The sequence below is a fragment of the Brassica napus genome, chromosome A10 (genome assembly GCF_020379485.1).
Source record: "Brassica napus cultivar Da-Ae chromosome A10, Da-Ae, whole genome shotgun sequence".
In the NCBI taxonomy this organism is placed as follows: Eukaryota; Viridiplantae; Streptophyta; class Magnoliopsida; order Brassicales; family Brassicaceae; genus Brassica; species Brassica napus.
Genome location: NC_063443.1, coordinates 2010889 through 2036257, shown reverse-complemented (window position 1 = coordinate 2036257; position 25369 = coordinate 2010889). Strand labels below are relative to the sequence as shown.

At 32.6% G+C, this 25369-nt stretch overlaps 6 protein-coding genes across 11 annotated transcripts; 3 read left to right on the top strand and 3 right to left on the bottom strand.

Moving 5' to 3' along the window:
* Position 1: 1 nt before the first annotated feature.
* LOC106371076 (peroxidase 3) lies at positions 2-1664 on the bottom strand. The gene is made up of 4 exons (XM_013811097.3): positions 1383-1664; positions 1090-1278; positions 847-1009; positions 2-584 (listed from the first exon to the last, which is right to left on the bottom strand). The coding sequence occupies exons 1-4, from the start codon at positions 1593-1595 to the stop codon at positions 169-171; spliced, it is 981 nt and encodes a 326-aa protein (XP_013666551.2). The 5' UTR covers positions 1596-1664; the 3' UTR covers positions 2-168.
* Positions 1665-5224: 3560 nt separating this feature from the next.
* LOC106370131 (peroxidase 1-like) lies at positions 5225-6958 on the top strand. The gene is made up of 4 exons (XM_013810196.3): positions 5225-5686; positions 5766-5951; positions 6042-6201; positions 6392-6958. Exons 1-4 carry the CDS (start codon positions 5474-5476, stop codon positions 6793-6795), a joined length of 963 nt encoding a protein of 320 aa, XP_013665650.2. The 5' UTR covers positions 5225-5473; the 3' UTR covers positions 6796-6958.
* A 2310-nt stretch (positions 6959-9268) lies between these two features.
* On the bottom strand, positions 9269-14282 carry LOC111201287 (peroxidase 1-like). Its single transcript, XM_022692968.2, has 4 exons — positions 10954-14282; positions 10671-10856; positions 10410-10569; positions 9269-10227 (listed from the first exon to the last, which is right to left on the bottom strand). The coding sequence occupies exons 1-4, from the start codon at positions 11164-11166 to the stop codon at positions 9821-9823; spliced, it is 966 nt and encodes a 321-aa protein (XP_022548689.2). The 5' UTR covers positions 11167-14282; the 3' UTR covers positions 9269-9820.
* A 2851-nt stretch (positions 14283-17133) lies between these two features.
* Positions 17134-22921, top strand: LOC106371077 (homeobox-leucine zipper protein HDG2). Of its 6 annotated transcripts, none has more exons than XM_048743445.1 (13): positions 17135-17318; positions 17635-17682; positions 18751-19030; positions 19115-19232; positions 19914-20102; positions 20346-20759; positions 20845-20946; positions 21028-21228; positions 21322-21496; positions 21572-21843; positions 21917-22012; positions 22085-22451; positions 22540-22921. In XM_048743445.1, exons 3-12 carry the CDS (start codon positions 18783-18785, stop codon positions 22430-22432), a joined length of 2163 nt encoding a protein of 720 aa, XP_048599402.1. In that variant the 5' UTR covers positions 17135-17318; positions 17635-17682; positions 18751-18782; the 3' UTR covers positions 22433-22451; positions 22540-22921. The 6 variants fall into 6 exon arrangements, with proteins under 6 accessions (XP_048599400.1, XP_048599402.1, XP_048599399.1 ...); XM_013811098.3 differs by having other exon boundaries at positions 17146-17397; XM_048743443.1 differs by having other exon boundaries at positions 17134-17318; positions 21917-22451.
* A 51-nt stretch (positions 22922-22972) lies between these two features.
* Positions 22973-24151, bottom strand: LOC106371078. Its single transcript, XM_013811104.3, has 2 exons — positions 23747-24151; positions 22973-23421 (listed from the first exon to the last, which is right to left on the bottom strand). Exons 1-2 carry the CDS (start codon positions 24068-24070, stop codon positions 23239-23241), a joined length of 507 nt encoding a protein of 168 aa, XP_013666558.2. The 5' UTR covers positions 24071-24151; the 3' UTR covers positions 22973-23238.
* A 105-nt stretch (positions 24152-24256) lies between these two features.
* Positions 24257-25313, top strand: BNAC05G03250D. Its single transcript, XM_013811110.3, has 3 exons — positions 24257-24442; positions 24766-24845; positions 25087-25313. The coding sequence occupies exons 1-3, from the start codon at positions 24332-24334 to the stop codon at positions 25154-25156; spliced, it is 261 nt and encodes an 86-aa protein (XP_013666564.1). The 5' UTR covers positions 24257-24331; the 3' UTR covers positions 25157-25313.
* Positions 25314-25369: the final 56 nt, after the last annotated feature.

Here is a 25369-nt window from a genome sequence, read left to right as displayed (position 1 = left end):
ATAAATGAAATGGCAATGTACTCGAACCAACTAAAATGTCATGATTCCTACAAGACAAGAACATCTCTTTATTGACCAAGTCTATAACCAAATCCATACACACAGCATCATCCTTATTATTTTTCACAAATACCCCCAAACTCCCACATACTCAAAATTATTACCCCTTTAACTATTTGCAACGGAACATTGCTTTCTAACCACTCCTGATGACCCAGTCTTGACATTTATCCGACCCATTTTCTCCATCGACTTGGCAAACTCAGAGAAGAAACCTTCCACCGAACCCTTCAAGATCTGGTTTATATTTGAGAGCGTTGTGGGGTTGGTGGTGAGAGCAGAGTCTGATTGAAACAGACCTCTACGCTTGAGAAGGAGCTGGTAATAACTTAGATCAAACGTCTTACGGCTCCCTGGATCCATCTCCACGATAGTCGTGTTATCCTTGAGACTAGGACATTTCCTAGACTTGAGATTTGCTGCGTATTCGCTGTCTAAGGCAGGATCTTGGTCTCCACGACCCGTGAAATTGTAGAGACGGTTTGTGAAAGACGAGCAATGAGATACACCAATAGTGTGAGCCCCTGTTACAAACACCACACATTTTCTAATAAAAATCTTGAAACGTAATTTTTTATCGTGAAAAAAGGTACGTCAAAATGTTTTACTAGAGTTATAAACTATAAGACATTATAAATAAATGAAAGCGAAAACATGGAGAGAAAATCAAGAAGAAATTGCGTTTATAATTTACATTTATTTTTACATGGAGAAAATATTTGCTTTTGAAACATTCTTCGCTATATTTTTAGCAGCGTGTGATATATATGTGGGTTTGGGCCATACCGGAGAGTAAGACAAGGTCTTTAAGATCAAGTCCTTGGTTTGCAAAGAGTGTCTGAAGATTGGTGAAGTTACTGGTCGGAGGAGGAATGTTGGCTAATGCCTCTGATGCGTTCGATATCCTCCCATCTCTTCTTCCGGTCGGAACACTCCAGTTTGGTCCTCCCTACAACGTACCAAAATTTATGAAGAGAGATACTAAAATTTGTAATTTACAATAATGGTATGTGAATATATAATGCTTACGGTGAAAACAATGGCGTCTCGAGATGCTAGAGCGATAATATCAGCGCAAGAGACTATTCCAGGACATTGAGCTTCAAGCACAGCTTTGATTGCCTCAATGAAGCCAAATCCTCTAACCGTTAAGTTAGGAGCTGCGTCTTTCTCCGCGTTTCCTGACGTCGAGTTTATAAGCACTGAGCCATCACAACCCTATATATGTCCGTCATTAATTCAGTAGCCATTTAGAATGTTCTATAAAAAAGATGAAAAATTAGTTTTTTTTTTTTTTTGAAACAGATGAAAAATTAGTTTACCCGAACAAAACAATCGTGGAAATGCATTCTCAAGAGAGCAGCAGCAAGAGAAGGAGCATTAGAAATGTGGTTTGAAACAAAATCTTGAACGATCTTCTCGGCGTTAGGACAAGTATTGGCGTAGAAGTTCATTTGCAATTGAGCTTGGATTGGTCCGACCAGTCCCACAAGAAACAGAGAGAGTGAAAGAGCAACAGTTGTCAAGCACCTCATCTTTATATTTGTTGTTTTCTGAGACTGTTTCTTTTGGAGGAATATGTTCACTCTGTGGTCTACTGAGACGTTAAAAATATAGCTTATATAGACCATTTTGCATGAGTGTTACAAAAAAAAAAAAAAAATAGAACATTTTGCATGTTTGTTAGTGTGCCTGGGTCCAACTAAGCTAACTAACATGTGCTCTTATGAGTTGTCCTTTATTTTTATTTTCGGACTCATAATCAGCGGAATCAGCGCCATCCACAATAAATTTGAAAGTTTCAAATGCATAAATATAACTATAAAATGTCTCAATATAAAATACCTTTGCACTTACTATTGAGTAGATTTTATGTTTCGCTCCAATTTTCATATAAGTTCTTAGAAATTATTCGAATATATATTTTTGAAAAATTGTCTGTACTATTAAGTACTACTAATATGTTTGTCAAAACCAAAAAAAACTACTATTATTTTGTGTGTTTGCATGATTTTTTGGGGGGTTTTGCTTTTTTTCTATATATTTTTAATTAAAATTTGACACAGTACTTATCTATTTATTATATAATATAAATAAACTGTATTAAAATGGCATACGGTGATGTGTTTTAATAACACTTTGGTCTCGTTTAGGAAATCTGAATGTATTACTCCTTTTTCTTATTTCAAAATTTTTATTCGTGAACAAATTTAATATATTTTTCACTGAATATATTTTAAAACGCCGAAGTTCAAACAATCTACTAACTATTATAGTAATAAAATAAGGATTAGATGAGCTATATGTAAAGAAGGTGAATGTTTGGTCCGTAAATGGAGCTATAGTAAGTTGTAAGTAACACTAGATTTCGACCCGCACAACCGTGCGGGTGTTTATTTTCATTTTATATACACAAATATTTTTTTACATCATTTATGGTATATATTTTTATTTAACAAATTAATATATGCATTAAAACCATATTAAATATTATTTTTGTATTAAAATTATATTCAGTTTTTTGACCCACCGACCTTGAAAACTAAGTTTTCTATTAGCAATATTTTTACATTTACTTATTTCAGATAATATATTATTATATATACAAAAGTCTAAGATATGTCGATTTTTATACATGTATTATATAGTTTTTGAATGTTAAGTCGTTATATCATCGTATTATATTTTTAGCATAAATATTTTATATTTATAAAAACTATTTTAACAATTTTATTAATTTAATATAATGTTATCATATTTAGTTCAGTATAATAATCTCATTTAATATGAACTATTATTATTATAAAATGATAAAAAGGTAATTTGTTTTTTATAAATGATTACTATATATATATATATATATATTAATGCATAATAATAGTTCATTGCTAATTAAAAAATTAGTTGAAATATTTACATAAAATTTTTGAAAATTAAGATAATGCTATAATATTTTCAAAATATTTGTTAAAAAAATTATACATATATATATATGTATATATTTATTTATATTTAAAATAAAAAGATATCATGCATAAATGATTTGTATTATTAACTTTGATGAAATACATGTTAATTTATATACGTATATTATATAGTTTTCTAATATTAACATGTGTTACCTACATATTATATTTCGAATATAAATACTTACAAAAAATAAAATATATAAATTTGACAATTTAAAATAATTTAATCATATTTAGCACAGTATAATAATTAATAATTTCTCTTAAAATGATTGATTATGATTGGTAGAATTTATATTTTTAATATTATAAAATATATAAATGTTTAATATTATTTCATAACTAATTTCAAAATTAATGAGAATATTTACATATAATTTTTAAAAATTAAGATCTTGTTAAAATCTTTTAAACAGACTTTTTAGAACTTTTAAAATATATATTTATATTTAAAATGAAAAGATATCAAAAGATATTATGATTAACGTAGTTCAAAGATTCTATATATTATTAGTCTTAATAAAATTTATTTAATAAAAAAATTAAAGGATGGTCCAAATTATAAAACAATACATGAAAGAATTCATTATTTCTATTTTAATAAATAATATAGACTATAATTAGAAATTTTAAGAAAATAGTATGCAAATTTTTTTATAATAAAATCTTAACTAATATTAATTTATAATAATATTAGAGTACTAATCACGAAATTAGTCAATGATTCATTTTAAAATAATATTTAAAATATCTAATAAGATTTTGTAGATTTTTTTTTCAATATATTTTTATAATTAAAAAATAAGATAATTTTATAGGTGAGTTGTTATATATGTCAATTATTTAAGATGTCATAACGTTAATTAGAATTAAATGAAATACAATTTTCTAGGGAAGGTCTATTTTAAAAAAAATCACACATAAAGAGAAGTTGTGACTTCTGTTTTAATATAATAGATGTAAACTCAGAGCCAAACTTAATTGATTGTATTGAGCCTTATACTGCATGTCATAATCAACAATAACAAAAAGTTTATATATTATTGAGATTATAGACAAAGTTTAAGATTATTGACCAAAATAAGACCAATTTAATCGTGAATTTGAATATATAATTCTTTTTGACAAATGAAAATTTGAATATATAGTTTTGTTGTTATCAATACATCCAGATGTTTCACTAATGAACAATTCGTTTTGATACCACTGATCTTTCTTTATGGCAAAATTACAGTACTCGACCTTATCCCTAGTACAACTAAGAGAACCGCAACGAACAAACTAGTAGCGGGCAAGAGAGCATTCCACGATTAATATCGATATTTTTATTATAATTATATTTAAGGTAATAGTATATAAGATTAATTAAGGGATTTGGTAACGATATCGATTTTATATGCGAATATATCATATGATAATAGAACATAACACCATAGTTGTACATGTATTCCAACTTTACCACGTATATTCTTATTTTGGCGTTTATGTTTTGTCCTAAATTATCGTCGCTTACATCTTCAACCTATCTTTCTTTGTCACAAGAGAATCAATTTCGAAACATTGTATTACAAGGAGAATTGGAGAGCAAACTAGAATTTCACACAACTTCAATATAGAATTAAATTATAAATAAACAGGGGTAAACAGACGATGGCCTTAAAATAAATAAAAGCTTTACCTGCTCAAGGAGGGCTTTTCGTCTAATTATTACGCCATTTTTTTTCTCGAAGTCAGTCAAACGTTGGCATCTTCTCAAATAGACAAGCGTAGTTGTTGGCAAAAAAAAAGGACCAAGCGTAGTTTTATCAGTATCAAAAACTCTTGTGCAGTTTTTGTAAATATCGAAAGATATGGGACACTTTCGTAAGTAGTTAAACTGAAAGTTACAAGCACTTTTGCAAAACTGCGGACCATTTTATAAATATTTTTTTTGTAATTTAACATGTCATATTCACTCAATAATTCATTCCTCCCTTTTAAACCAAAGGTACATTTCTATTATAATGGCAAAACAATTGACTTTAAATTTAATAGTGTGGACTTGGTCGTTAGTTTATCTTGTGACTGACTGTTACTGTCCTATCCGTGCCATTACCTGACCTCTATATGTCGGAGTAATAAGGGAATCGTGTGATCCACACCCGCCTTATCAGATATATTAATTCTCTGAGAAAAATACAATCATCAAGTGTGAAGATGTGCAATGTTACTGCATGTATAACATTAAAGATGTGCACTATTACTGCATGTAACATTGAAAATGTGCAATGTTACTGCATGTAACTTTTCTTAAATTCGAGTTAACGTTTCTCCACATGTATAACTTTTCAACGTCTTTTGTTTATCTATAAAAACCATGTGATTGTATCCTTCTTCATCTACAAAACTCCTCATATATATTTCTTGGCTAATACTCCTCAAAGCTAACGACACGAGAGAGAACAATGGCAATTAAGAACCTTCTTGTCCTTGTGATTCTTCTTGGCGTTCTTGGAGTTTCAGTTGCCCATCCTAAGGGTCTTTACCTTAACTACTACAAGCACAGGTGTCCAGACGCAGAATCCATTGTCCGACGTGTCACAGTTCAATATGTTTCTCACGAGCCAAGTCTTGCCGCAGCACTTCTTAGGATGCATTTTCATGATTGTTTCGTTAGAGTAAGTTTGCTTCTTTGAGACACATTCTGGATTATATATATGAAACACTTCTAACTCTTGTTATGATCCATGCAAATAGGGATGTGATGGTTCCATTCTTCTGAAATATCCATATAATGAGACGGAAAGATACGCTGCCCCCAACTTGTCCGTGAGAGGCTACGAAGTGGTAGATGCTGTCAAGTCAGCGCTCGAGAGGAAGTGTCCTGGTGTTGTTTCTTGCGCTGATGTTCTCTCTTTAGTCGCTAGAGACGCCGTCATAGTGGTAACAATTCATAATGGACCGGTCCTTCTCATTACATAACTGTTGTAATAATAGTACGCACTAAAACTTATTTTCTATGCTTTTTTGTAGATCAACGGACCCTGGTGGCCGGTTCCATTGGGCCGGAGGGATGGACGCATCTCAAGAAAGTCTGAAGTTAATTTACCATCCCCACTCTCAGGAATAGCTGCACTGAAAAAGAAATTCTTTGACAAGGGTCTTAACACTAGAGACCTTGTTGTTCTCTCAGGTAAGTTTATTAAAAAAAATCGAATGTTAAATTAATTTATCAAAACCCTTTTTTACATCACATGTGACTGTTTTTGAATGGTGAAAGAATAAAAAATTATTCAAGTGAGTTAATAAACACCTTGAATGCTATCTAAAAAGACTTGACAACTTTTTGTTACCAAACTGAATGAAAATGGTTTCTTGCTCAGGAGCTCACACAATTGGAATCTCTCATTGTAGTGTCATCCACCATGGTATCTACAACTTCACCGGCAAAAGCGATTCTGACTCTTCGATGAACCCAAGATACGTTAGGGCATTGAAGAGAAGGTGCAACCCAGCTGATAACAGGACGATAGTGATGGACCCACGCAGTGTCAAGAAGTTTGATTCCCACTACTTCAACATGGTGGCTCAGAGGAAAGGTTTGTTCAAATCTGACAGAACACTTCTTGATGACCCTGAGACCAAAAGTTACATTTACACACAAGTTGCTACTGCTGGATCTTCATTCAACAAAGATTTCGCTCACTCAATGGTCAAACTAGGGTTCGTCGAAATCCTTACCGGGAACAAGGGTGAGATCAGAAAGAGATGCGTTTTCGTGAACTAATTAGCGATGTCCCTTTTGGATTATTATTGTTTTAAAACGTTTTCTGCTTACTTTATGATTCAATGTTTTCATTCTTATCTTTATGTTTGCTCCAGTTCAGTATGCTCCGTTTGTAATGTTCTTTTCGACATTATTAGTAATGCAACTGTTTTCTATTGTTCCACATCCGGTATCGGTATACTAGTCACATAGTTCATAGTTGTATACCAATAATTATGCACGGGTCGTATACTTTTTTTTTTGGTTTCCTTGAAATAGGGTAAAAGGTCGTACAATAGCTGACTTACTTATTTGGTTATAGAAAAGTTTAAAATAATTATAGGCTTTTAAAATTTTTAAGCTTTTCCTATCGTGTTCCAAAATTTATAAGAAATGCATGATCTATATATGTATATACATATATTTGGTGAAGGGTTAATTTATTGAGATAACATAAGTTTAGCCATGAAATAAATAATTAATTTCGGCGGGATTTGGAATTGTCATTTTACGTACATGTGATATGTTTTTTTTATGCCACAGAGAATCTCTGACAGAGACGGGACGACAGTTCCTTCCAAATCTCATATATATTAATCGAAGATCATTAAAAAAATTGTAACGTTAAGTTTATACTAAATAAAAAAAGATCATGCTTAGGTGGCTTAATTAAGATGACAATTTTTCTTACATGGTAACTTAAGAATCAATTGAAAAAAATGTTGGTCCAAATCTAATTACTAAGAAACATTATATTAACCCAAATATAAGAAGCATGCATTATTTCTTTAAAAAAAACTACAAAATTACCTAATATGATTAACATATATATGATAATTAATAACTATGAATAATAAAGATTTGATAACAATTTTTGCATACTTCTTCATTTTTGTTTAATTTTATATTATTAAAAAAATAAACAATCACATTAACTATATAATAAAAAATCTATTTTTATTATATGTTATATTTTGATTTTTTTAAATGAATTTAATTTTAAAAAATGATGAAACCTTATATGTTATATTTTAAAAAATTTAAAACAACTTTAAATTACAAAAATGAGGAAACCTTAAATGTTATATTTTTCTTATATGTTATATTTTTTCTTATATGTTATATTTTAAAATGACTTTAAATTTTTACAAAAATGTAAGTTATCCTTAAGTATACGACTAAAATCATTAAAATGACATGTATCAATTCGACGGCTGATCTTAAACCTTTCAAAACCATATGAAAGATAATGTCAAAATAATTCAACTGTAGAAACATAACTGTTCACATTTTTCAAGAATGTGTACGGTGGAAAAAATAAGACTTTTTTGTCATAATTTGTTTAATGTCCAATCCGATTAACCCATGATATATTAATTATAGTTTAGTTCCACAATTTTTAATAAAAATTGATCCGGTCCATCGGAAAGAATTATATAATAAAAACAAAAAAAAATTGTATATGTATAAATAATATGATCAAATATTAAAAAAATATTATCAATACTATATACAAATAAACTCAACATACACAAGGCGCATGTCTTAACCTAGTTTTATATTATTTTGGCTGTGTATCAACTATTATGTTGTCTAAATTGGTGGTCATGCTATACTATCCCATGATAAACGTAAATATGTCAAATAGATAACTTTTTGTTGACAATTTGTTTTGTAAGGGTATGTTGTTGACAAATTAGAAGTTAAGGGGGGTAACTAATAAGGATGAGGAGCAGGGGCGGAGGCATGTTAAGGGTAGGGGGGTCAGCTGACCCCGGTCAATTTTAATTATCAACAACGTTTTCTAATAATATTTAGTATTGACGCCAGTCAAAAATTTCTCCTGACCCCTATGTATTTGAAACCTACTTTAATCTTACTGAAAGTTTATGCATTTCATCACTATATCCATGTAAGTGGTATAGATAACGTAAATAAGTTTGCAAAAGTAATAAAAAAGTGTATTTGTGTCTATTAATGTCTATATCTTATACATAATTATTATTTTATTAAAATTTAATATACAAACACAAGTTTCGATTGTATTGGAAAATTTAAGAAGTTTATTGTTTTTATAATCAAAATGTAAATGTTTGTAGTTCTTTTTCTTCCTTGCTATACATAATTTAAATAAAGTGCTATTTTGCTACAATTCTCTACATATACTAAAATAACTACCAATTACGGTGATCTTACACTAAGCAAAAATGGTTAATTTCATCACATATATATAAGTCACTATTTAATAGTTGGTCAAACTAATTAAATTATAATTATAAGATTTGTCTAGAGATCGTTTAATTTGTTTTCACTAATAGTAAATATTTTAATGAAATATATAACTAATTTAAACAATTTTAATATTAAAGTACATATAATAATTTATTAAATTTACATGATATAATATATATTTAATATTAAAATATTATTGACCCCGGTAGAAAATGTTTCTGGCTCCACCACTGATGAGGAGGCTTGAGGCACACGATGTAGTTTGAGAAACGATGGAAGAGAAAAAAAAAGATAAAAAAGATGATTCAGGCCAGAATATGAACTTGTGTAACACACATGACAAAGTAGTTGTTATTATTATCTCTATTTTCTTACATATTACTAATATAGTATTTGCATATTTTAAGAAGTCAATAGTCTTTCCAAAGAGCAAAAGGGCCGGTAGAGATGAATCCTGAGAATTGAATTTATTTAGGCATCATACCAGCATCATTTTTTTTCTTGTTTAAAGGAAACATATTTTTATTACAGATGGCTACCTAATTCTGCAATGATTTTTTTTTAAATGCGCTCCAATGATCTATAAAAAAACTGAGGAGGATTATTTGTCGTGTCTGCAGCGGAATGATTATGATTTATGCATCTTATAAAGGAGATGATAGTTAAAGAAACATGACATTCCATCATACAAAGGACACTGAAATACTCTTGTCTGAAAACAGACTTGAAGGCAAGGAAAAACATCCAAAAGAAAGAACAGTTTGAACAACGTTGAAACCACAATCCAAAGAAAGAGAGAAAGCTTTGATGAAACTCAGTTTACGAAGGCACATTTCCTCCTGATCTCTCCTTTGTTCCCGGTGAGAATTTCAACGAAACCTAATTTAACCATTGACTCGGAGAAATCTTTGTTGAATGAAGATCCAGCGGTAGCAACCTGTGTGTCAATGTACCTTTTGGTCTCAGGGTCATCGAGAAGTGTTGAGTCAGATGTGAACAAACCCTTCTTCTGAGATACAATGTTGAAGTAGTGAGAGTCAAACTTCTTGACACTGCCTGGGTCCATCTCCACTGATGTCCTGAAATCAGTTGGCTTGCACCTTTTCTTCAATGTCCTAACGTAGCTAGGGTTCATAGAAGGGTCAAAGTCACCTTTCCCGGTGAAGTTGTAGATACGGCTGTTTATGAGACCGCAGTTAGAGATTCCGATGGTGTGAGCCCCTGCACAAGAAAATAAACCATTATAATAAAGTTTAGAGGTTATGTACACAGAAATAAACCCACAAAACTTGTAAAGGTTATACACATAGAAATAGACTCTCAAATTATTAAAACTCTTACTAAATGTTTATAACCTCAAAATTTAAGATTTCGCCCTATTAAACACTCCAAAAATGCCATACCTGAGAGAACGACAAGGTCTTTAGTGTTAAGACCCTTGTCGAAGAAGTTCTTTTTCAGTGCAGCTATTCCGGCGAATGGGGATGGTAAATTAACCTCAGATTTTCTTGAGATGCGTCCATCCCTCCGGCCCAATGGAACTGGCCACCACGGTCCATTGATCTGTAAAAAAAGCATAAGAAAGTTAGCTATATATAGTACTCTACTACTCTTATTTAATTTTTTTTAATGAGAAAAAAGTCAGTGAAGTGCAAAAATATTACCACTAAGACAGCGTCTCTAGCGACTAAAGCAAGAACATCAGCGCAAGAAACCACCCCGGGGCACTTCTTTTCTAGGGCTGACTTGGCAGCATCTACCACTTCATATCCTCTAAGAGATAAGTTAGGGATAGCGTCTCTTTCTGCGTCCTTGTTTGGAGATTTCAAAAGTACGGAACCATCACATCCCTATATGCATGGATCATAACATAGTTAGCATTGTTGTTCATATACCCATTGTTATAGACTTACAAACGCAAAAAAAAAAAGTGAAGTAAGAGCTTACTCTAACAAAACAATCATGAAAATACACCCTTAGAAGAGCGGCTGCAAGACTCGTCTGGCGAGAAACATATTGAACCGTGACACGACGGACAATGGCTTCTGCATCCGGACACCTGTGTTTGTAGTAGTTAAGCTCAAGACCCTTCGGAATAGCAACTGAAACTCCAAGAACGCTCAGAAAAACTGTGAGGACAAGAAGGTTCTTGATCGCCATTGCTCTCTCTCTCTCTCTTTTCTTAGCTCGTTTTCTTTGTTGAGTACTACCCAAGAAATATCAGAACTAGCTTGGAGATGAAGATGAAAGAGAGACTCACAGGCCTTTTATACACCACCCAGAGACATTGAAAATGTCCATGGAGAAGTGTCAAAGTGGGATTTACATAAACCCATTTGCAGTTTTTCTCTGTTTCTTAATTTAGGTTTGAAAGACAGAGGAGGAGATCATTGCAGGGCCTCCACTAAGCATAAAAACTCAAAATCATGCAACGAATAAGAAATCTTTAAATCATCTTTTTGCTCTATGAAAAGTTATTGACTTTGGACAACATGTAGTTAGGGAAGTTGTTTTATTAAGTTCTTAGCTCTCAAAGTTGAATAAAACTATAATAGACTGTTATCGTATGTGGAATCCACGTTCTTATATTATTTTAGGAAATCATCTAAGTTGCTATATTTAGTAACTGGAAAATCATATGGCTTAATATACTGTTCTTGTGGGACAAGTAACGACCTAAAATTAGGTTATTAATATAACATATTCGTCAGCAATGTTCGTTGGTCTCAGTAGTGTTTGACTTTAGGCCTTGCCGCTCTAGTTTACGGGCCTAAAATTGATCACAGTCTTACGGCCCATCTAGGAAGCAGAAAAAAAAAACAAAATTGTAATCAGGTTCACAATGAACATACGATATTTTATTTTCTTCACGATGCCCCCATATATCTTTTTTCTACGATGACGTTTATAACAGTTTTTGGGTATGTACATGTAGCAGTTCTTTTGAATTTTAACTTTTAGGTAAGTAGCAGGAAAAAAACTCAAATGTTAGGTATTGAATTATTAGTTTTTGTTAATGGAGAGTACAAATGAAGAGGAGGTTAAGTGCAAGAGAGGCATGAGAGCAGTAAATGGCCGAAGCCATGCAGCCTCTGTGTTAACATTTAATGCTAAAAAACTACTCGCCACTCTATCATTTACATACAGCTCCATCTATATGTCTACATACGTACATATTTAAAAAACTTATAAAATTACATATGACAATTTTTTTAATTATTTTATTAACCTTGGTATGTAAGAGCTAATAAATTAAATATGCAATATCTTTATATATCTTCCCGTGAAAAAGAGTGTAATTACATATGAATGCATGAATTTAATTTAAAATGTTTATCATTTATATAGTGACGATTTGTATTTAAATAGCATAACTGCACTCTAAAGAATAACGAATTTAATTTATGTCTTAAAATAAATATTTAATTGTCATATGAAATATATATCTAGATAAGTCCTTAAATTTATTAACTGAGTTAAAAAAAATCGATTGTACGTAGTTAAATAACTTTTTCTATATAGAACTTTCATTTAAGAAAACATTATTGTTTAAAGTGATCTAAATTTAATATCTATGTTAAAAAAATAATTAAATTACTTACAAAACGTAATATATATGTTAGATTTGGGTTAATTTTATCCGTTGTTCGAAACTACGCTAGGTGCTAATTGGACGGCAACCTCGGATCTAGAGAGTTACCGAAAAAATCGGAGAATACTCGGGAATTACGCAGAGCTTAGTTTTAAATACAATTTAATATATTTGTAATATATTTAGCTAATTTTAAACATGATGACACATGTTCTAAGACATAATTATACAATTTTTTATATATAATTTTAAGCAGCCTTTTTTTGATTCGTCAAACATCTAGATTATGGTGTGATTGGTACGAAAAAATTCCTAAATGAAGTAATTATGTGTTTGTTTTTGTTTTGATAGCTAATTGTAATTATTTAGTAATGAATAATTACACAAAATCTGTCAATAATGAGTAAAAAATAATCAACTGTGTTTCAACTTTACACGGACGAAAAAAAAATTTAGGCGGTCTAAGCGAAAATTAAGCGGTCAACGCGGAAATTAGGCAATTTTACGCGGATCAACACCTAACTACACCGATTTAGGCATATTCACTGTGGTAAACCTCAGAAAAACGCCTAGACAGCCGCATTTTTGAACAGGGATTTTATCATGGAGATGATGTATTGGCTTGTAGCTATATAAGCAAAGATTATTTTGGTTGTTTCATTATGTGATATTTTATAAAATTAATAAACTTTTAGAACTGTATAAGTATATTTTGACCCAAAAAAAGAACTATATAAATATTAATTATATAATGATAGCGTGGTCTCTATTGGCCTTTTAGAGCATCTCCAATGTATTACCCCATTTTTTACTCCAAAATGGTGCAACACTAAAATGGAGTAAGGTTTTACTCCAATGTATTACTCCATTTTCTACTCCAAAAATAATATTTCTTAAATGATTTCATTTTTATTTTATTAATAATTGCAAATAAAATCTTATACTTATAAAAATTACCAATTAACCCCAACTATTTTATGTTTACAATAAATAATTAAAATATAAATTATTTGAATTAAATATTTATTATTAAAAAGTACAAGAAATCATTAAAAAATACATAATATATGTGGGTTCAACAATGAGTATTAGGATATTTTTCCACAAATGATCAACTAATGCATTTCGTAATGAAAAATGAGCTTCTTTATCTTTGATATTCCTAAATCGAGCAAGAAAATTTCAAAATCGGACATTTTCGTCTTCTGCAATTTTGATATTCGGAGGTGGAACTTTATCTTTAATTATTTATGTTTTCTGTTATTTTATGCATTTATTTAAAATTATTAAAGAATCCTTTGTAGAATATACTATTTTCATGTTATTGTATCATTTTAAATATTATTTAAGTAAGAAATAAAAACATTAAATATTCAAATGACCATTTTATAAATAAAAATAGTTCAACTTCAAAATAGAGTAATGGCTAGGGTTACTCCAAAATGGAGTGGGGTTGGAGAAGATTTTACTCCATAATGATGTTTGGAATTGAAAATGCATGGAGTAGGGTTGGAGATGCCCTTAGCCGTCATTCCGAGTATACTATAATATAAACAATAATATATATACATATATATATATATATATATTTTGTCGACAATATATATATTTTTTGAAACACTTTTTTTTTTGGACGAAAAACAAAATTTGTATCATTATCTCCTATCCTCTCCCTCGCTCTCTATAAGCCTGTATCCCACTATATAATAGGGACTAATTTTGGAACTTCTGAAGGGTGCCACCTAGGCAAAATATTCCAGACCAATCGTTTTGCCACGTCACTGGTAACCCATACCAAGAAATCGAAAATGCATCCCAGCTAACCAAACTATTAATCTCAAATAATCGGGTATATGGTTTCGTTTGATGTCTCCGTCACTTTGGAGTTGGGCCAGATTTAAAAAAAATAATTGTAAATGCAGCCCAGCTAACCAAACCATTAATTTCAAGTAATCGGGTATATGGTTTCGTTTACAAAACAAATGTCTCCTTCACTTTGGAGTTGGGCCAGATGGCATATTTTACCTAAGTGGATATTAGGTGGATACACATATTTTTCCTTTCGTGTAAGACTATATTAAAATTACGTAAACTATATAACTCACATGACAACATCTTTGAACTAATATGTGTTATAGTGTTCACTATAAACATAGTTTTGATAGCCAAATAAATGTGTAAGATTTGGAATTTGATATTGTCCAGCAAACAGCACTATGAAAAAATAAATCATAAAACATAACCAAGTGATTAAAAATATTAATACATATGCCAAACATTAACCATGAAAAAATGCAACGCTATACACATAAATAACATGTAAATGACGTGTCAAAACATCATTATAAATTTCCATGCTACAAATCCATTTTACTGTTAAAAATGTTGTTACATGCTACTATATAAAAAGGACTAAATTCAAGGCTTTTGAGACTATCCACCTCAGCCAAAATATTCTCATCCAAAAAGAATTAAAAATAAATGTCATTTAGAAAATAATTAACTAACATACAATTTTTGATATTTCTAGAAATTTCAAATTTGTAACTGCTAATTTATTAATAGAATCATATATCTATATTGAATTATGTTCTATTTTTAATCATTAGACTTCAAGGGTAAATAAATTATTAATTTATAATATATATAGTTTATAACTTTATATTGTAGTTATAAATAAAGAGAAAATAATCGGGAAGGGTGGAGAAACTCATGTAAAATTATGTAATTAAAATGGTAAAATGGTGAGTATGATGAGGTGAATCTAAAAAAATTTGTTGTACAAATTATGGTGCTTTCTTCGTCCACTATAATGATTTAAAATAAAATATATATTCACATAAATAAGTCAATATTTGTTATTTTTTTTTGTATGATATTAAGATTATCATTTTCTGAAAGGTTACACTGTTGTTTTTAAACAACTTATTACAGCAAGGAAACAAAAACAACCAACAACAACTCAAGGTAAAAAAAAATCTTAAGGAGATCTTATACAAGAAATATAAAAAGAAGTAGAAAAGAGGAGAAAGAAGAACTTGCCGGGTAAGAGAGGAGACGGTCACGCATCATACGGTCGAGAGAGGCAAGGATGACTAATGAAGGTGAGGAGACAGTTGTGAACACACGAGCATTACGCTCTTTCCACAACAGGTAGATGGCTGACTGAAAGTAGAGCTTGATGACTGGAGTAGCATGTGCATCTGCGTTGACGCGAGGTTGATTGATCTAGGCTGCAACAGAGTGTAGATCAGTCGGAGGAGAAATCCAAACTTCAGCAGCAACAGGCTCCCATATCAAGCGAGAGAAAGAGCACTCAAAGAAGAGATGATGGTGAGTCTCTATTTCCAGATTACAAAGGACGCACGTTCCGGAGACATTTAACTCCCAACGCCTCAAGCGATCCTTGGTTGGCAGTCTTCTCCGCAAAGCCAGCCATGATATAAACGCATTACGTGGAATATGTTCCTTGAACCAAATAGTCTTGTGCCAATATTTATTGTTGATAGTGTTTATATTATTTTCTGACATTAGTATCCATATTTTTTGGTAAACTGATCCAAATAGATTAGTTTGTGGAGTTAACCAAACGAGGATTATAGTGTTTACTTTGGAAAAAGTAATAGGTTGAATGATAGATGGTGTGTGTGCCTTTTCACATGGAAATATGCACATATATTAAAAGTGTAAGTTTTGAATCATAGAGAAAATATAGTATATATAACTGAAGTTGGTCCATTCCGAAACTAAAGATGGCTAAAATTCTTCTTTGACAAAATGCATAGATGTGAATCTTATATGAATAGAGTTCTTCATTGCTTATAGCAGTGTAATAAACTCTATGTGTAAAGGAGAAAAAATGTTATATAAGTGAAACAAAAATTATGATTTTTTTCTTGTGCTTATATGCTCTTCGCAATTTGAAGAAGAAAGAACATATTGTGTGAAAATCTTTGGTTCCGTCAAATTTTATCCAGTTGTTTATAAAACTGTTGTTATCTGATTCATGTAATTTTTCAGTGTTGATTTAAAAGCCCAAAAAACCCATCTATACTGACTTTTTGATATTTTTTCTGTGATTTGAATTTAAAAAAAAATAAATTTTTCGATAAGTTATGTAAACTCAGAACAAAGTATTTAGGTTTAGAAAGCATTTACATGTTTCAAACTTATAATATATACATATATAATGTTTAAAATTATGCATATAAAACCTGTGTAAAATGTGTCTGAATATGTTTCTCTTCTTTAATGTGTTAATCGTACTATATATAACATTATTTAAAAATTTCAAAAAGTTTATGTCACTTTCACATACAAAAAACCATCAATAAAAAATATAATTCTCCATCTACGACAAGAAAAATGAAAAATTATAAACATATAAATTTAAATTAAGAAAAACTAACATTGAAAAAACAAGAAGTTAATATAAAAGAAAAAAACCAACAAATAATATTATAAATAAAATAAATTTGTAAGACACAATCCGCGCGAAGCGCGGAAAAAATCTCTAGTATATGATAATAAAGTGTCCCACTCTCACCATTTAATTTCATTGCACCCTCTCAATACTCTCTGCCATTACTCTCCTCTCCCAATTTTTCCTCTCTCTTCCTCCAAGATTTACACCTAGCTTTCAAACTCTTCGACAAAAAACCGCTTGATCAGTACAAAACCATCTCTGGTTTTCCGACAAACAAATCTCAGGCCACACATGGTATACTCCTCTCTCTTCCTTTAGGGTTTCGTCGCGTCTTCCTGGCAATGTATGTCTCGAAAACCTCATCATTTATCAGGTTAAATATATATTTTCATTGATAACAAAACCTTTTTCATTTGTCTAATGTATTTGATCATTACACTAATATTTAAGCCTCTTCATAAAACTCTCACTTTCATGAGGATTATAGAACCAAATTATCTCGTGTATGTTGAATTTGTCATTTATTTAGTCTTAATTTTCATTCTTTAACATTAATTGATAACTATTTTCCGTCTGACTTTCTGATACTACTATCTTCTTCTTTTTTTAGTTATTGAGATGTATTTCTGAAGACAACAGTAGAGGAAGAAGGTTAAAGGTTTATATTCTATTCTCTTCTAGTTTCTTCTTACCATACGTTTGTTTTTTTCTTCTTACTATACGTTTGTTTTGATATATAAAAAACGTGTTTATACTTTATATGCATAATAAATATTCCATCTATTTGTGAAGAAAAAACTTTATATACGGTAGTGGTAATAAAAATAGCTGGAGAAATTAAATACATCATCCAGGCCTTATGTCACGTTGGTTGTAAGCTGTGTAATAACTTCAATGTTGGTCCATCGCACCGTGCACAGACTATAACATTTTCCATTTTAACTGTTTGAAAAAGTTGCAAACGATAGTAAATTAATACTTTTCCTGGAGAATTTTAGTTATACTATAATATAACAGTCTGCTAATAATTACAGTATATTTAATTCCATTTTGTTCACAAATACTATATTGTTTTCTGTTTTTCATAACCAGGAAAGAGAGGATTATTTGTATAACTACTTCTTGCCCATTTTAATTTGCTTTGAACAAATGAGTCCAACATTTCTCTTTTCATCTTCTCTCTCCTCGTGAATTCCAATACCATTCTATTAGAAAATTGGATATAAGTGTGGTATTCTCTAAATGAAAAATTCATTATCAAGTCATCTAATGATTTCCATCTACACTACATATAATTTATGAATCAGTTTCAAGAAAATATATTTTAGCTTGCTGGATATTTTTTATGGCAAAAAGATTGGGAGGTTCGAATAATTTGTATTATGTGAAATTCATTGTTTTGGGTTGGTTATTAAATAACGTATTAATATGATTGTGATGTTTTCGAAAGGCTCTTCTTTCTTGCTTTCAATTAGTGGGTCCTTTGATTCCTACCAGCATCTCCAAAATCGTCGTTTTTCTTTGAGGCTATAAACCTTTTGTAAGATCTTCAAAAAGAAAGGCAGAAAACTCCAAAAATATTAAGTTGTTGACGTGGAAAAAGTATTGCCATATTTTTTTCACAATCTTGGTGAAATTACTCTTCTTATTGACTTGATTCTTGTATCCAAGAAAAAACCCTAATTCTTTATAACATCTGACTAAACTTTCTACTTTTTCTTATTAGGGTTTGGTTTCAATTTCAAGTGTAAGAAAAAGATGTTCGAGCCAAATATGTTTCTTGCAGCTATGAACAACGAAGATAGCAACAACCACAACTACAACCACGAAGACAACAATAATATCAATGAAAGATTTCTTCGCGACGAGGAATTCGACAGTGCGAATACTAAATCGGGAAGTGAGAATCAAGAAGGAGGATCGGGAAATGATCAAGATAATCATCATCCTAATAAGAAGAAACGATATCATAGACACACCCAACTTCAGATCCAGGAGATGGAAGCGTATAGCATATCACAAATTTCATGTTTTAGTTCATAACTTTATTTTTCCTTTAATTTAGTATCATCATTTTGGTTGTTAAATAGATTCTTCAAAGAGTGTCCTCACCCGGATGACAAGCAAAGGAAACAACTTAGCCGTGAACTGGGTTTGGAACCTCTTCAGGTCAAATTCTGGTTCCAGAACAAACGCACCCAAATGAAGGTATATATACTTATGATCATTTATACACTTATGGATATGTATCAAAGTATAAATATAAGGCTTATGTTATGCTTAGACGGCTAGACCTACATAATGCGTCTGATCTCAATCACATTAATTTTAGAAGAAGATTAGGGAATTTTCTAATTAATATAATATAGGCCTAACAAATGACAAGCTTTTGGGTGGATTTTTGGTGTTTGATTTCTAATTTTCTACAATGATTCTAGTAGAACTTTGGCAGATTTTTTTAAATGTAGTTAAAACAATTGACTTGGTTTTCTTAATTTGAAAAGTTCTTCTTTGGCCGCCGAACTATCTTTTTGGCGAAATCAGCCATAGAAAAATTGTTTAGTTGAAAACAACTTGCCCATTTAATAGCTAAGTTGGAACCATAATGTATAGATTGAAACGTTTTGGACTCATGCATGTGCTTACGTTATGCAAATACGGTGAAACACATAACGTGTACATAAGTGTATATATCATGTGTGCAGTATATACATATATACTTTTCCTCTTTTAGTAAGAACCTTTTGTTGCTTCATGATTGTACTCAGATTAGAAACTATTAGTTTTCTAAATTAATTATATAATAATATATAACAGCAACAAGAAAAAAAACACTATTAATTATAGAAAAATTATGGAGACAACATAAAAATGAATTTATTGGTGCAGAATCATCACGAGCGGCACGAGAACTCGCATCTTCGGGCGGAAAACGAAAAGCTTAGAGGAGACAACATTAGATATCGAGAGGCTCTTGCAAATGCTTCATGTCCTAACTGTGGTGGTCCAACGGTTATTGGAGAAATGTCCTTTGACGAACACCAACTCCGTCTCGAAAATGCTCGTTTAAGAGAAGAGGTATATATATATATATGTATATTAATTGATCTTATCTTAGACTATATTGCCTTAACCACACATGGTATAAAATAATAATTGAAGCATTTTGAAAACATATATTTCTGAGTCGAAATAATATATCTTAAAACATACTTTTACTCAACCTAACAAGAAATAGATAACTTAATATATAACGTAAGTTCTTCTTGTGATCCAAAACTATATTATATGAAACAAATTATCTTCTTGTATGTCATCTAGATCGATAGAATATCAGCCATCGCAGCCAAATACGTAGGCAAGCCAGTCTCAAGCTATCCTCTTATGTCTCCACCTCCACTTCCTCCACGTCCCTTAGAACTCGCCATGGGAAACTTTGGAGGAGATGTTTATGGAAACAACCCAACCGATCTCTTCAAGTCCATCACCGCACCAACAGAATCTGATAAACCGTTGATCATCGACTTAGCCGTTTCTGCTATGGAAGAGCTCATGAGAATGACTCAAGTGGAGGAGCCTTTGTGGAAAAGTTTGGTTTTAGACGAAGAAGAATATGCACGGACGTTTCCTAGAGGGATTGGACCTAAACCGGCTGGTTTTAGAACCGAAGCCTCACGAGAAAGCGCGGTTGTGATCATGAATCATGTCAACATTGTTGAGATTCTCATGGATGTGGTAATAAACATTTTTCATTTTATAAATTATTAGTAATTTTCTCTTATATGTTTGATATTTTTTAAACATTGATATGGTGTTGCAGAATCAATGGTCGGTTGTTTTTGCGGGGATGGTGTCTAGAGCGGTGACATTAGCGGTTTTATCGACTGGGGTTTCAGGAAACTATAATGGAGCTCTGCAAGTGGTAAGTTTTGAGTCTTACTTACTCTTGTAATAATGTAAACCTAATAACTTGGAACTCAAGAAACCACTCTGCTTTTGTCAGATGAGTGCAGAGTTTCAAGTTCCAACACCGTTAGTCCCCACCCGGGAAACTTACTTCGCACGTTACTGTAAACAACAAGCAGATGGTTCTTGGGCGGTTGTCGATATTTCATTGGATAGTCTCCAGCCTAATCCACCAGTTAGATGCAGGCGGCGAGCTTCTGGATGTTTGATTCAAGAAATGCCAAATGGATACTCTAAGGTAACAACAAATAAAAAACATTAAGCTATATGTATGAAATAAATGTAAATTCCAAAATGTATTTTTTAAAAGTAGAGATGATTAATGTAACAGGTGACATGGGTGGAACATGTGGAAGTTGATGACAGAGGAGTTCATGACTTGTATAAACACATGGTTAGTACTGGTCATGCCTTTGGTGCTAAGCGTTGGGTAGCTATTCTCGACCGCCAATGTGAGCGGTTAGCTAGCGTCATGGCTACACACATTTCCTCAGGAGAAGTTGGCGGTATAAACATAATACTATTTGTTGTACACAAGTACTTTCTTAGAATCATAGTACTAATTTTGATGAAATGTGTAGTGATAACTAACCAAGAAGGGAGGAGGAGCATGCTGAAATTGGCGGAGCGAATGGTTATAAGCTTTTGTGCAGGAGTGAGTGCTTCAACTGCTCACACATGGACTACATTGTCTGGTACAGGAGCTGAAGATGTTAGAGTGATGACTAGGAAGAGTGTGGATGATCCAGGAAGGCCTCCGGGTATTGTTCTTAGTGCAGCCACTTCCTTTTGGATCCCTGTTCCTCCAAAGAGAGTCTTTGACTTCCTCAGAGATGAGAATTCAAGAAATGAGGTTAACTCTTTTAGTTACTACTGGTCTACTACTAACAACTTTGAGCATAGTTTTTAATGAGATATTTTTGCAGTGGGATATACTGTCTAATGGAGGCGTTGTTCAAGAAATGGCACATATTGCTAATGGGAGGGATACAGGAAACTGTGTTTCTCTCCTCCGGGTGAATGTGAGTAGATTTGTTTGTTATAATTCATATGATCAAGGCTTTCATATTTTTCAATCTTTTTTTATGTCACAGAGTGCAAACTCTAGCCAGAGCAACATGCTGATTCTACAAGAGAGTTGTACTGATCCTACAGCTTCCTTTGTGATCTATGCTCCGGTTGATATTGTAGCCATGAACATTGTGCTAAACGGAGGCGATCCGGACTATGTGGCTCTGCTTCCATCAGGTTTTGCTATTCTTCCTGATGGTAATGCAACTGGTGGAGGAGAAGGAGGGTCGCTGCTGACCGTTTCTTTTCAGATTCTGGTTGACTCGGTTCCCACGGCTAAGCTGTCTCTTGGATCTGTTGCGACTGTTAACAATTTGATTGCTTGCACTGTTGAGAGGATCAAAGCTGCTATGTCTTGTGAGACTGCTTGAATAAAAAAACACCCATTAGGTAGTTTAAGTAAACAGTTTGTAGACTTTTTTTTTTTGTCTTGTTGTTAGGCCTTAATGTGATTAAACTTGTTTGGTTCTTCCTGCAGGAAATAAGATATCGGTTTGAAGAGAGCTTTTTTGGTGTTAAGCGGAGGAGTCAAGAGCGAACCTCACAAGATAGACCATTGAGTAAGGTTATGTGTGTAGTGTTAAGTTTTTGCTCTGCTTATTTGTTGAAACTAAGCAGTGGAAAAACTTTATACTTACAAGTGAAAATGCAAATGGTTTTAAGAGGTTCGGGAATTGACTTCCCCTGCAACATACTGGATTAGAAAAGTTAAAAGTTTAAAGGTCAGAGATGCGCTCATAAACTTGTTTTTGTGTCACAGTTGTGTTTCTTCTTTCTGTCTTGTAGTTAAGACTTTGAAGTTTGTATTTGCTTTGTAAGCGTATGGAAGTTGGTTTATCAAAAAGCTCCCATTTAGGTTATGTAGCAGAGATTTCAAGCATGAATTTGATGCCAACCAAGCAAACACTATCTGAGAGAACAATAGCTTGAACAGAATCCCAAAATATCAAATACAATGTGATAAAGAAAAGAGTTAAAAGACTAATCAAATGAAATAATAACCCTCAAGCAAGGTTTTTCCTGGCCAGAACAGGGGATCTTATGGTAGAATAAGAAACCAGACCACAAGAAATCACCTGGCCAGACCCCTTTTTTAGGTCAGCTATTCAAAGTTATCCAAAGACGCATAAAGAAAAAAAAAAGGACAAAACCATCTCAAATAAGAAACACACCTCTTCTACGCCAGCTTTCTCCTTGGCATAATAGTATACCTCTTTCCAACAGATCCAGTGCTCTTAGTTGAACTAGAGACTAAACCACGAAGAACAGCCAGAATCCCAATACCCATGAAAGGCACATACATCATTAGCAATCTCTCAGATGCCTTCCCCGAACCAATCATCTCTCCCAGGATTGCAGCCTAAAGATCCACACACACACACAGTTGTCAAACCATAGCTCCAAAAAAACGCAGAGCAGATATAAACATAGATTACACCCCAAAAAAACTATGCAGTTCAAGATCAAATCTAGTTTCACCATTGCAAGTAAAATAAATATCTTTTCCACCAAGAAACACTGCTAACCCTAATCTATATATCATTCACACTGAGATACAAGAATCACATAGCATACAAAATCTCATTAGTCAGTGCATTGTAAAGATAAAGATCTCAAAATCAACGTATAGACTATAATTGTATATAATAACTACATTATGTGATTAATGTTCCTCCTCATTGTACCATGGAAGTGACGAGGGAAGCTCCGTAAAGCAAGCAGGTGGTACCGAACCACGATTTTCCGGCGAGGATCGCGTAGATGTTAGCGATCGAGAGCGGCCACAAGAACACGAGCTCATGCCAGACGAGTCCGACGAGGAAATGCGGCTTCTCCATGAGCAAGTAGTCTCCGAACTCGGCGACGTAACTGGTTTTCAGATCGGTGAGAAACGCCGGGAAGATTGATTTGGGAAGCGCCGTTTGTCCGTCGATGAGCGGGCCGATAACCGCCATCAGAGCGAAGCATACGAATAGGATCGCGTCGATCAGCTTCCCGAAAGCTCCCATCTTCGTCTTCTTCTTCTCCGATTGATTCGAAATCTCTTTAAGAGTTCCGAAACCGTCGTTGACTATGTAACTAATCTAACTATTGGTTTACTTAACCGAACTAAATAACAGAAAAGAAATCTCCGGTTCAATCAAATCATATTTCTTTCCGGTTCAGTCAAGTAGTAATTGACTGTATACCGGAGAGAATACACACACCGGTTTAATCAAATGGTTGGTTTAAACTACATTTGAGATTTTCCAGAGAAAGGAAACGTAACGATGAGCGAGACGAGACCAGTGCCGAGGAGAGAGAGTCCATGGGGTTTACCGGAAGGTCACCGTGAGCCCAAAGCTCACCGCTGCAACGATCGCGTCGAGGACGTCGTCCAGGTTCTCTCACCTATTCCTTCCTTCGTTTTTCTCGTTGGATCTCTCTTAAAGTTCGTATTTTTGGGTTGATGATGAGTAATAGGTTTGTAACATCAGAGAATCAAATTAGCCTTTTTCTAGGGTTCTGTTACTTAAGGAACTACAAATTGAATTCCTTTATCCACTGGCTTGTACGAATCCTTATTTAGTGTAGCTTGTATCAGCTATTGGATTTGATGTGTCATACACAATGTTGTTTGGCTTGGGGGCAAGGTTGTTGCAATTTTCATACATTGGCACTCTTCGTGATCTGTTTATGTTATAGCATTTGGTAAATTTTGCAGGCGTTTTTCGAGGGGAACCCGTTTAAGACGGTTCCAGGACCTTTTAAACTATTCTACCGTTGCATGCGCTCTAAGCCAGGGTATGTGCATTTTCCTACTCTTTCACATTCATAGTGTTGTTGATAATTATTAATAGGCTGCAGAACCAGAACCTTTGGTTCTGTTGTTGCTTTTACAGTTAAAGAGTTCTTGCTTCTTCACTTACCTGCTAAAACCAGTTTCTTGTCTTTCTGATTCATAAAGTATAGATCTTTAAGCCTTTATTATTTCTTTATCTTCCTCGTGGTAGAGCCTGAACCATTCGTTTTGTTTTTTTTTCAGAGAGGAACCAACAGAGCCATTCACATACCTCGACTTGGAACCTCCAAAAAGAGAAGCAAAACTTGAGTAAAGCTATCACTCTTTTATTTGTTTCCTTCGAACTTTTCAACTGAGCATGTAATTGCCAACACTCTGATGTTTTGTTTCTTTTCAATATGCATCAACGATATCCTCTTGTTTTTTTGTCATAATGCTAATAAAAATTGGTTCTTGGAGTTCCGTTTCAATATCATCTTCTGATATTTCTGTTCACTTAAACTCTGATGATGTGTGAATAAAGATG

Excerpts from the sequence above, each read along its gene's own strand:
- LOC106371076 (XM_013811097.3), bottom strand. The coding sequence starts at position 1,595 with ATGAGGTGCTTGACAACTGTTGCTCTTTCACTCTCTCTGTTTCTTGTG. Across the intron at positions 1,010-1,089 it reads GAGACGCCATTGTTTTCACC|GGAGGACCAAACTGGAGTGT; the intron begins GTAAGCATTATA and ends GGTACGTTGTAG. Across the intron at positions 585-846 it reads AGACCTTGTCTTACTCTCCG|GGGCTCACACTATTGGTGTA; the intron begins GTATGGCCCAAA and ends TGTTTGTAACAG.
- LOC106370131 (XM_013810196.3), top strand. The coding sequence starts at position 5,474 with ATGGCAATTAAGAACCTTCTTGTCCTTGTGATTCTTCTTGGCGTTCTT. Across the intron at positions 5,687-5,765 it reads TTCATGATTGTTTCGTTAGA|GGATGTGATGGTTCCATTCT; the intron begins GTAAGTTTGCTT and ends CCATGCAAATAG. Across the intron at positions 6,202-6,391 it reads AGACCTTGTTGTTCTCTCAG|GAGCTCACACAATTGGAATC; the intron begins GTAAGTTTATTA and ends TTTCTTGCTCAG.
- LOC111201287 (XM_022692968.2), bottom strand. The coding sequence starts at position 11,166 with ATGGCGATCAAGAACCTTCTTGTCCTCACAGTTTTTCTGAGCGTTCTT. Across the intron at positions 10,570-10,670 it reads CTAGAGACGCTGTCTTAGTG|ATCAATGGACCGTGGTGGCC; the intron begins GTAATATTTTTG and ends CTTTTTTTACAG. Across the intron at positions 10,228-10,409 it reads AGACCTTGTCGTTCTCTCAG|GGGCTCACACCATCGGAATC; the intron begins GTATGGCATTTT and ends TTTCTTGTGCAG.
- LOC106371077 (XM_048743443.1), top strand. The coding sequence starts at position 18,783 with ATGTTCGAGCCAAATATGTTTCTTGCAGCTATGAACAACGAAGATAGC. Across the intron at positions 20,760-20,844 it reads TTGAGATTCTCATGGATGTG|AATCAATGGTCGGTTGTTTT; the intron begins GTAATAAACATT and ends ATGGTGTTGCAG. Across the intron at positions 20,947-21,027 it reads ATAATGGAGCTCTGCAAGTG|ATGAGTGCAGAGTTTCAAGT; the intron begins GTAAGTTTTGAG and ends TGCTTTTGTCAG.
- LOC106371078 (XM_013811104.3), bottom strand. The coding sequence starts at position 24,070 with ATGGGAGCTTTCGGGAAGCTGATCGACGCGATCCTATTCGTATGCTTC. Across the intron at positions 23,422-23,746 it reads CTTCCCTCGTCACTTCCATG|GCTGCAATCCTGGGAGAGAT; the intron begins GTACAATGAGGA and ends GTGGATCTTTAG.
- BNAC05G03250D (XM_013811110.3), top strand. The coding sequence starts at position 24,332 with ATGAGCGAGACGAGACCAGTGCCGAGGAGAGAGAGTCCATGGGGTTTA. Across the intron at positions 24,443-24,765 it reads GCGTCGAGGACGTCGTCCAG|GCGTTTTTCGAGGGGAACCC; the intron begins GTTCTCTCACCT and ends TAAATTTTGCAG. Across the intron at positions 24,846-25,086 it reads TGCATGCGCTCTAAGCCAGG|AGAGGAACCAACAGAGCCAT; the intron begins GTATGTGCATTT and ends TTTTTTTTTCAG.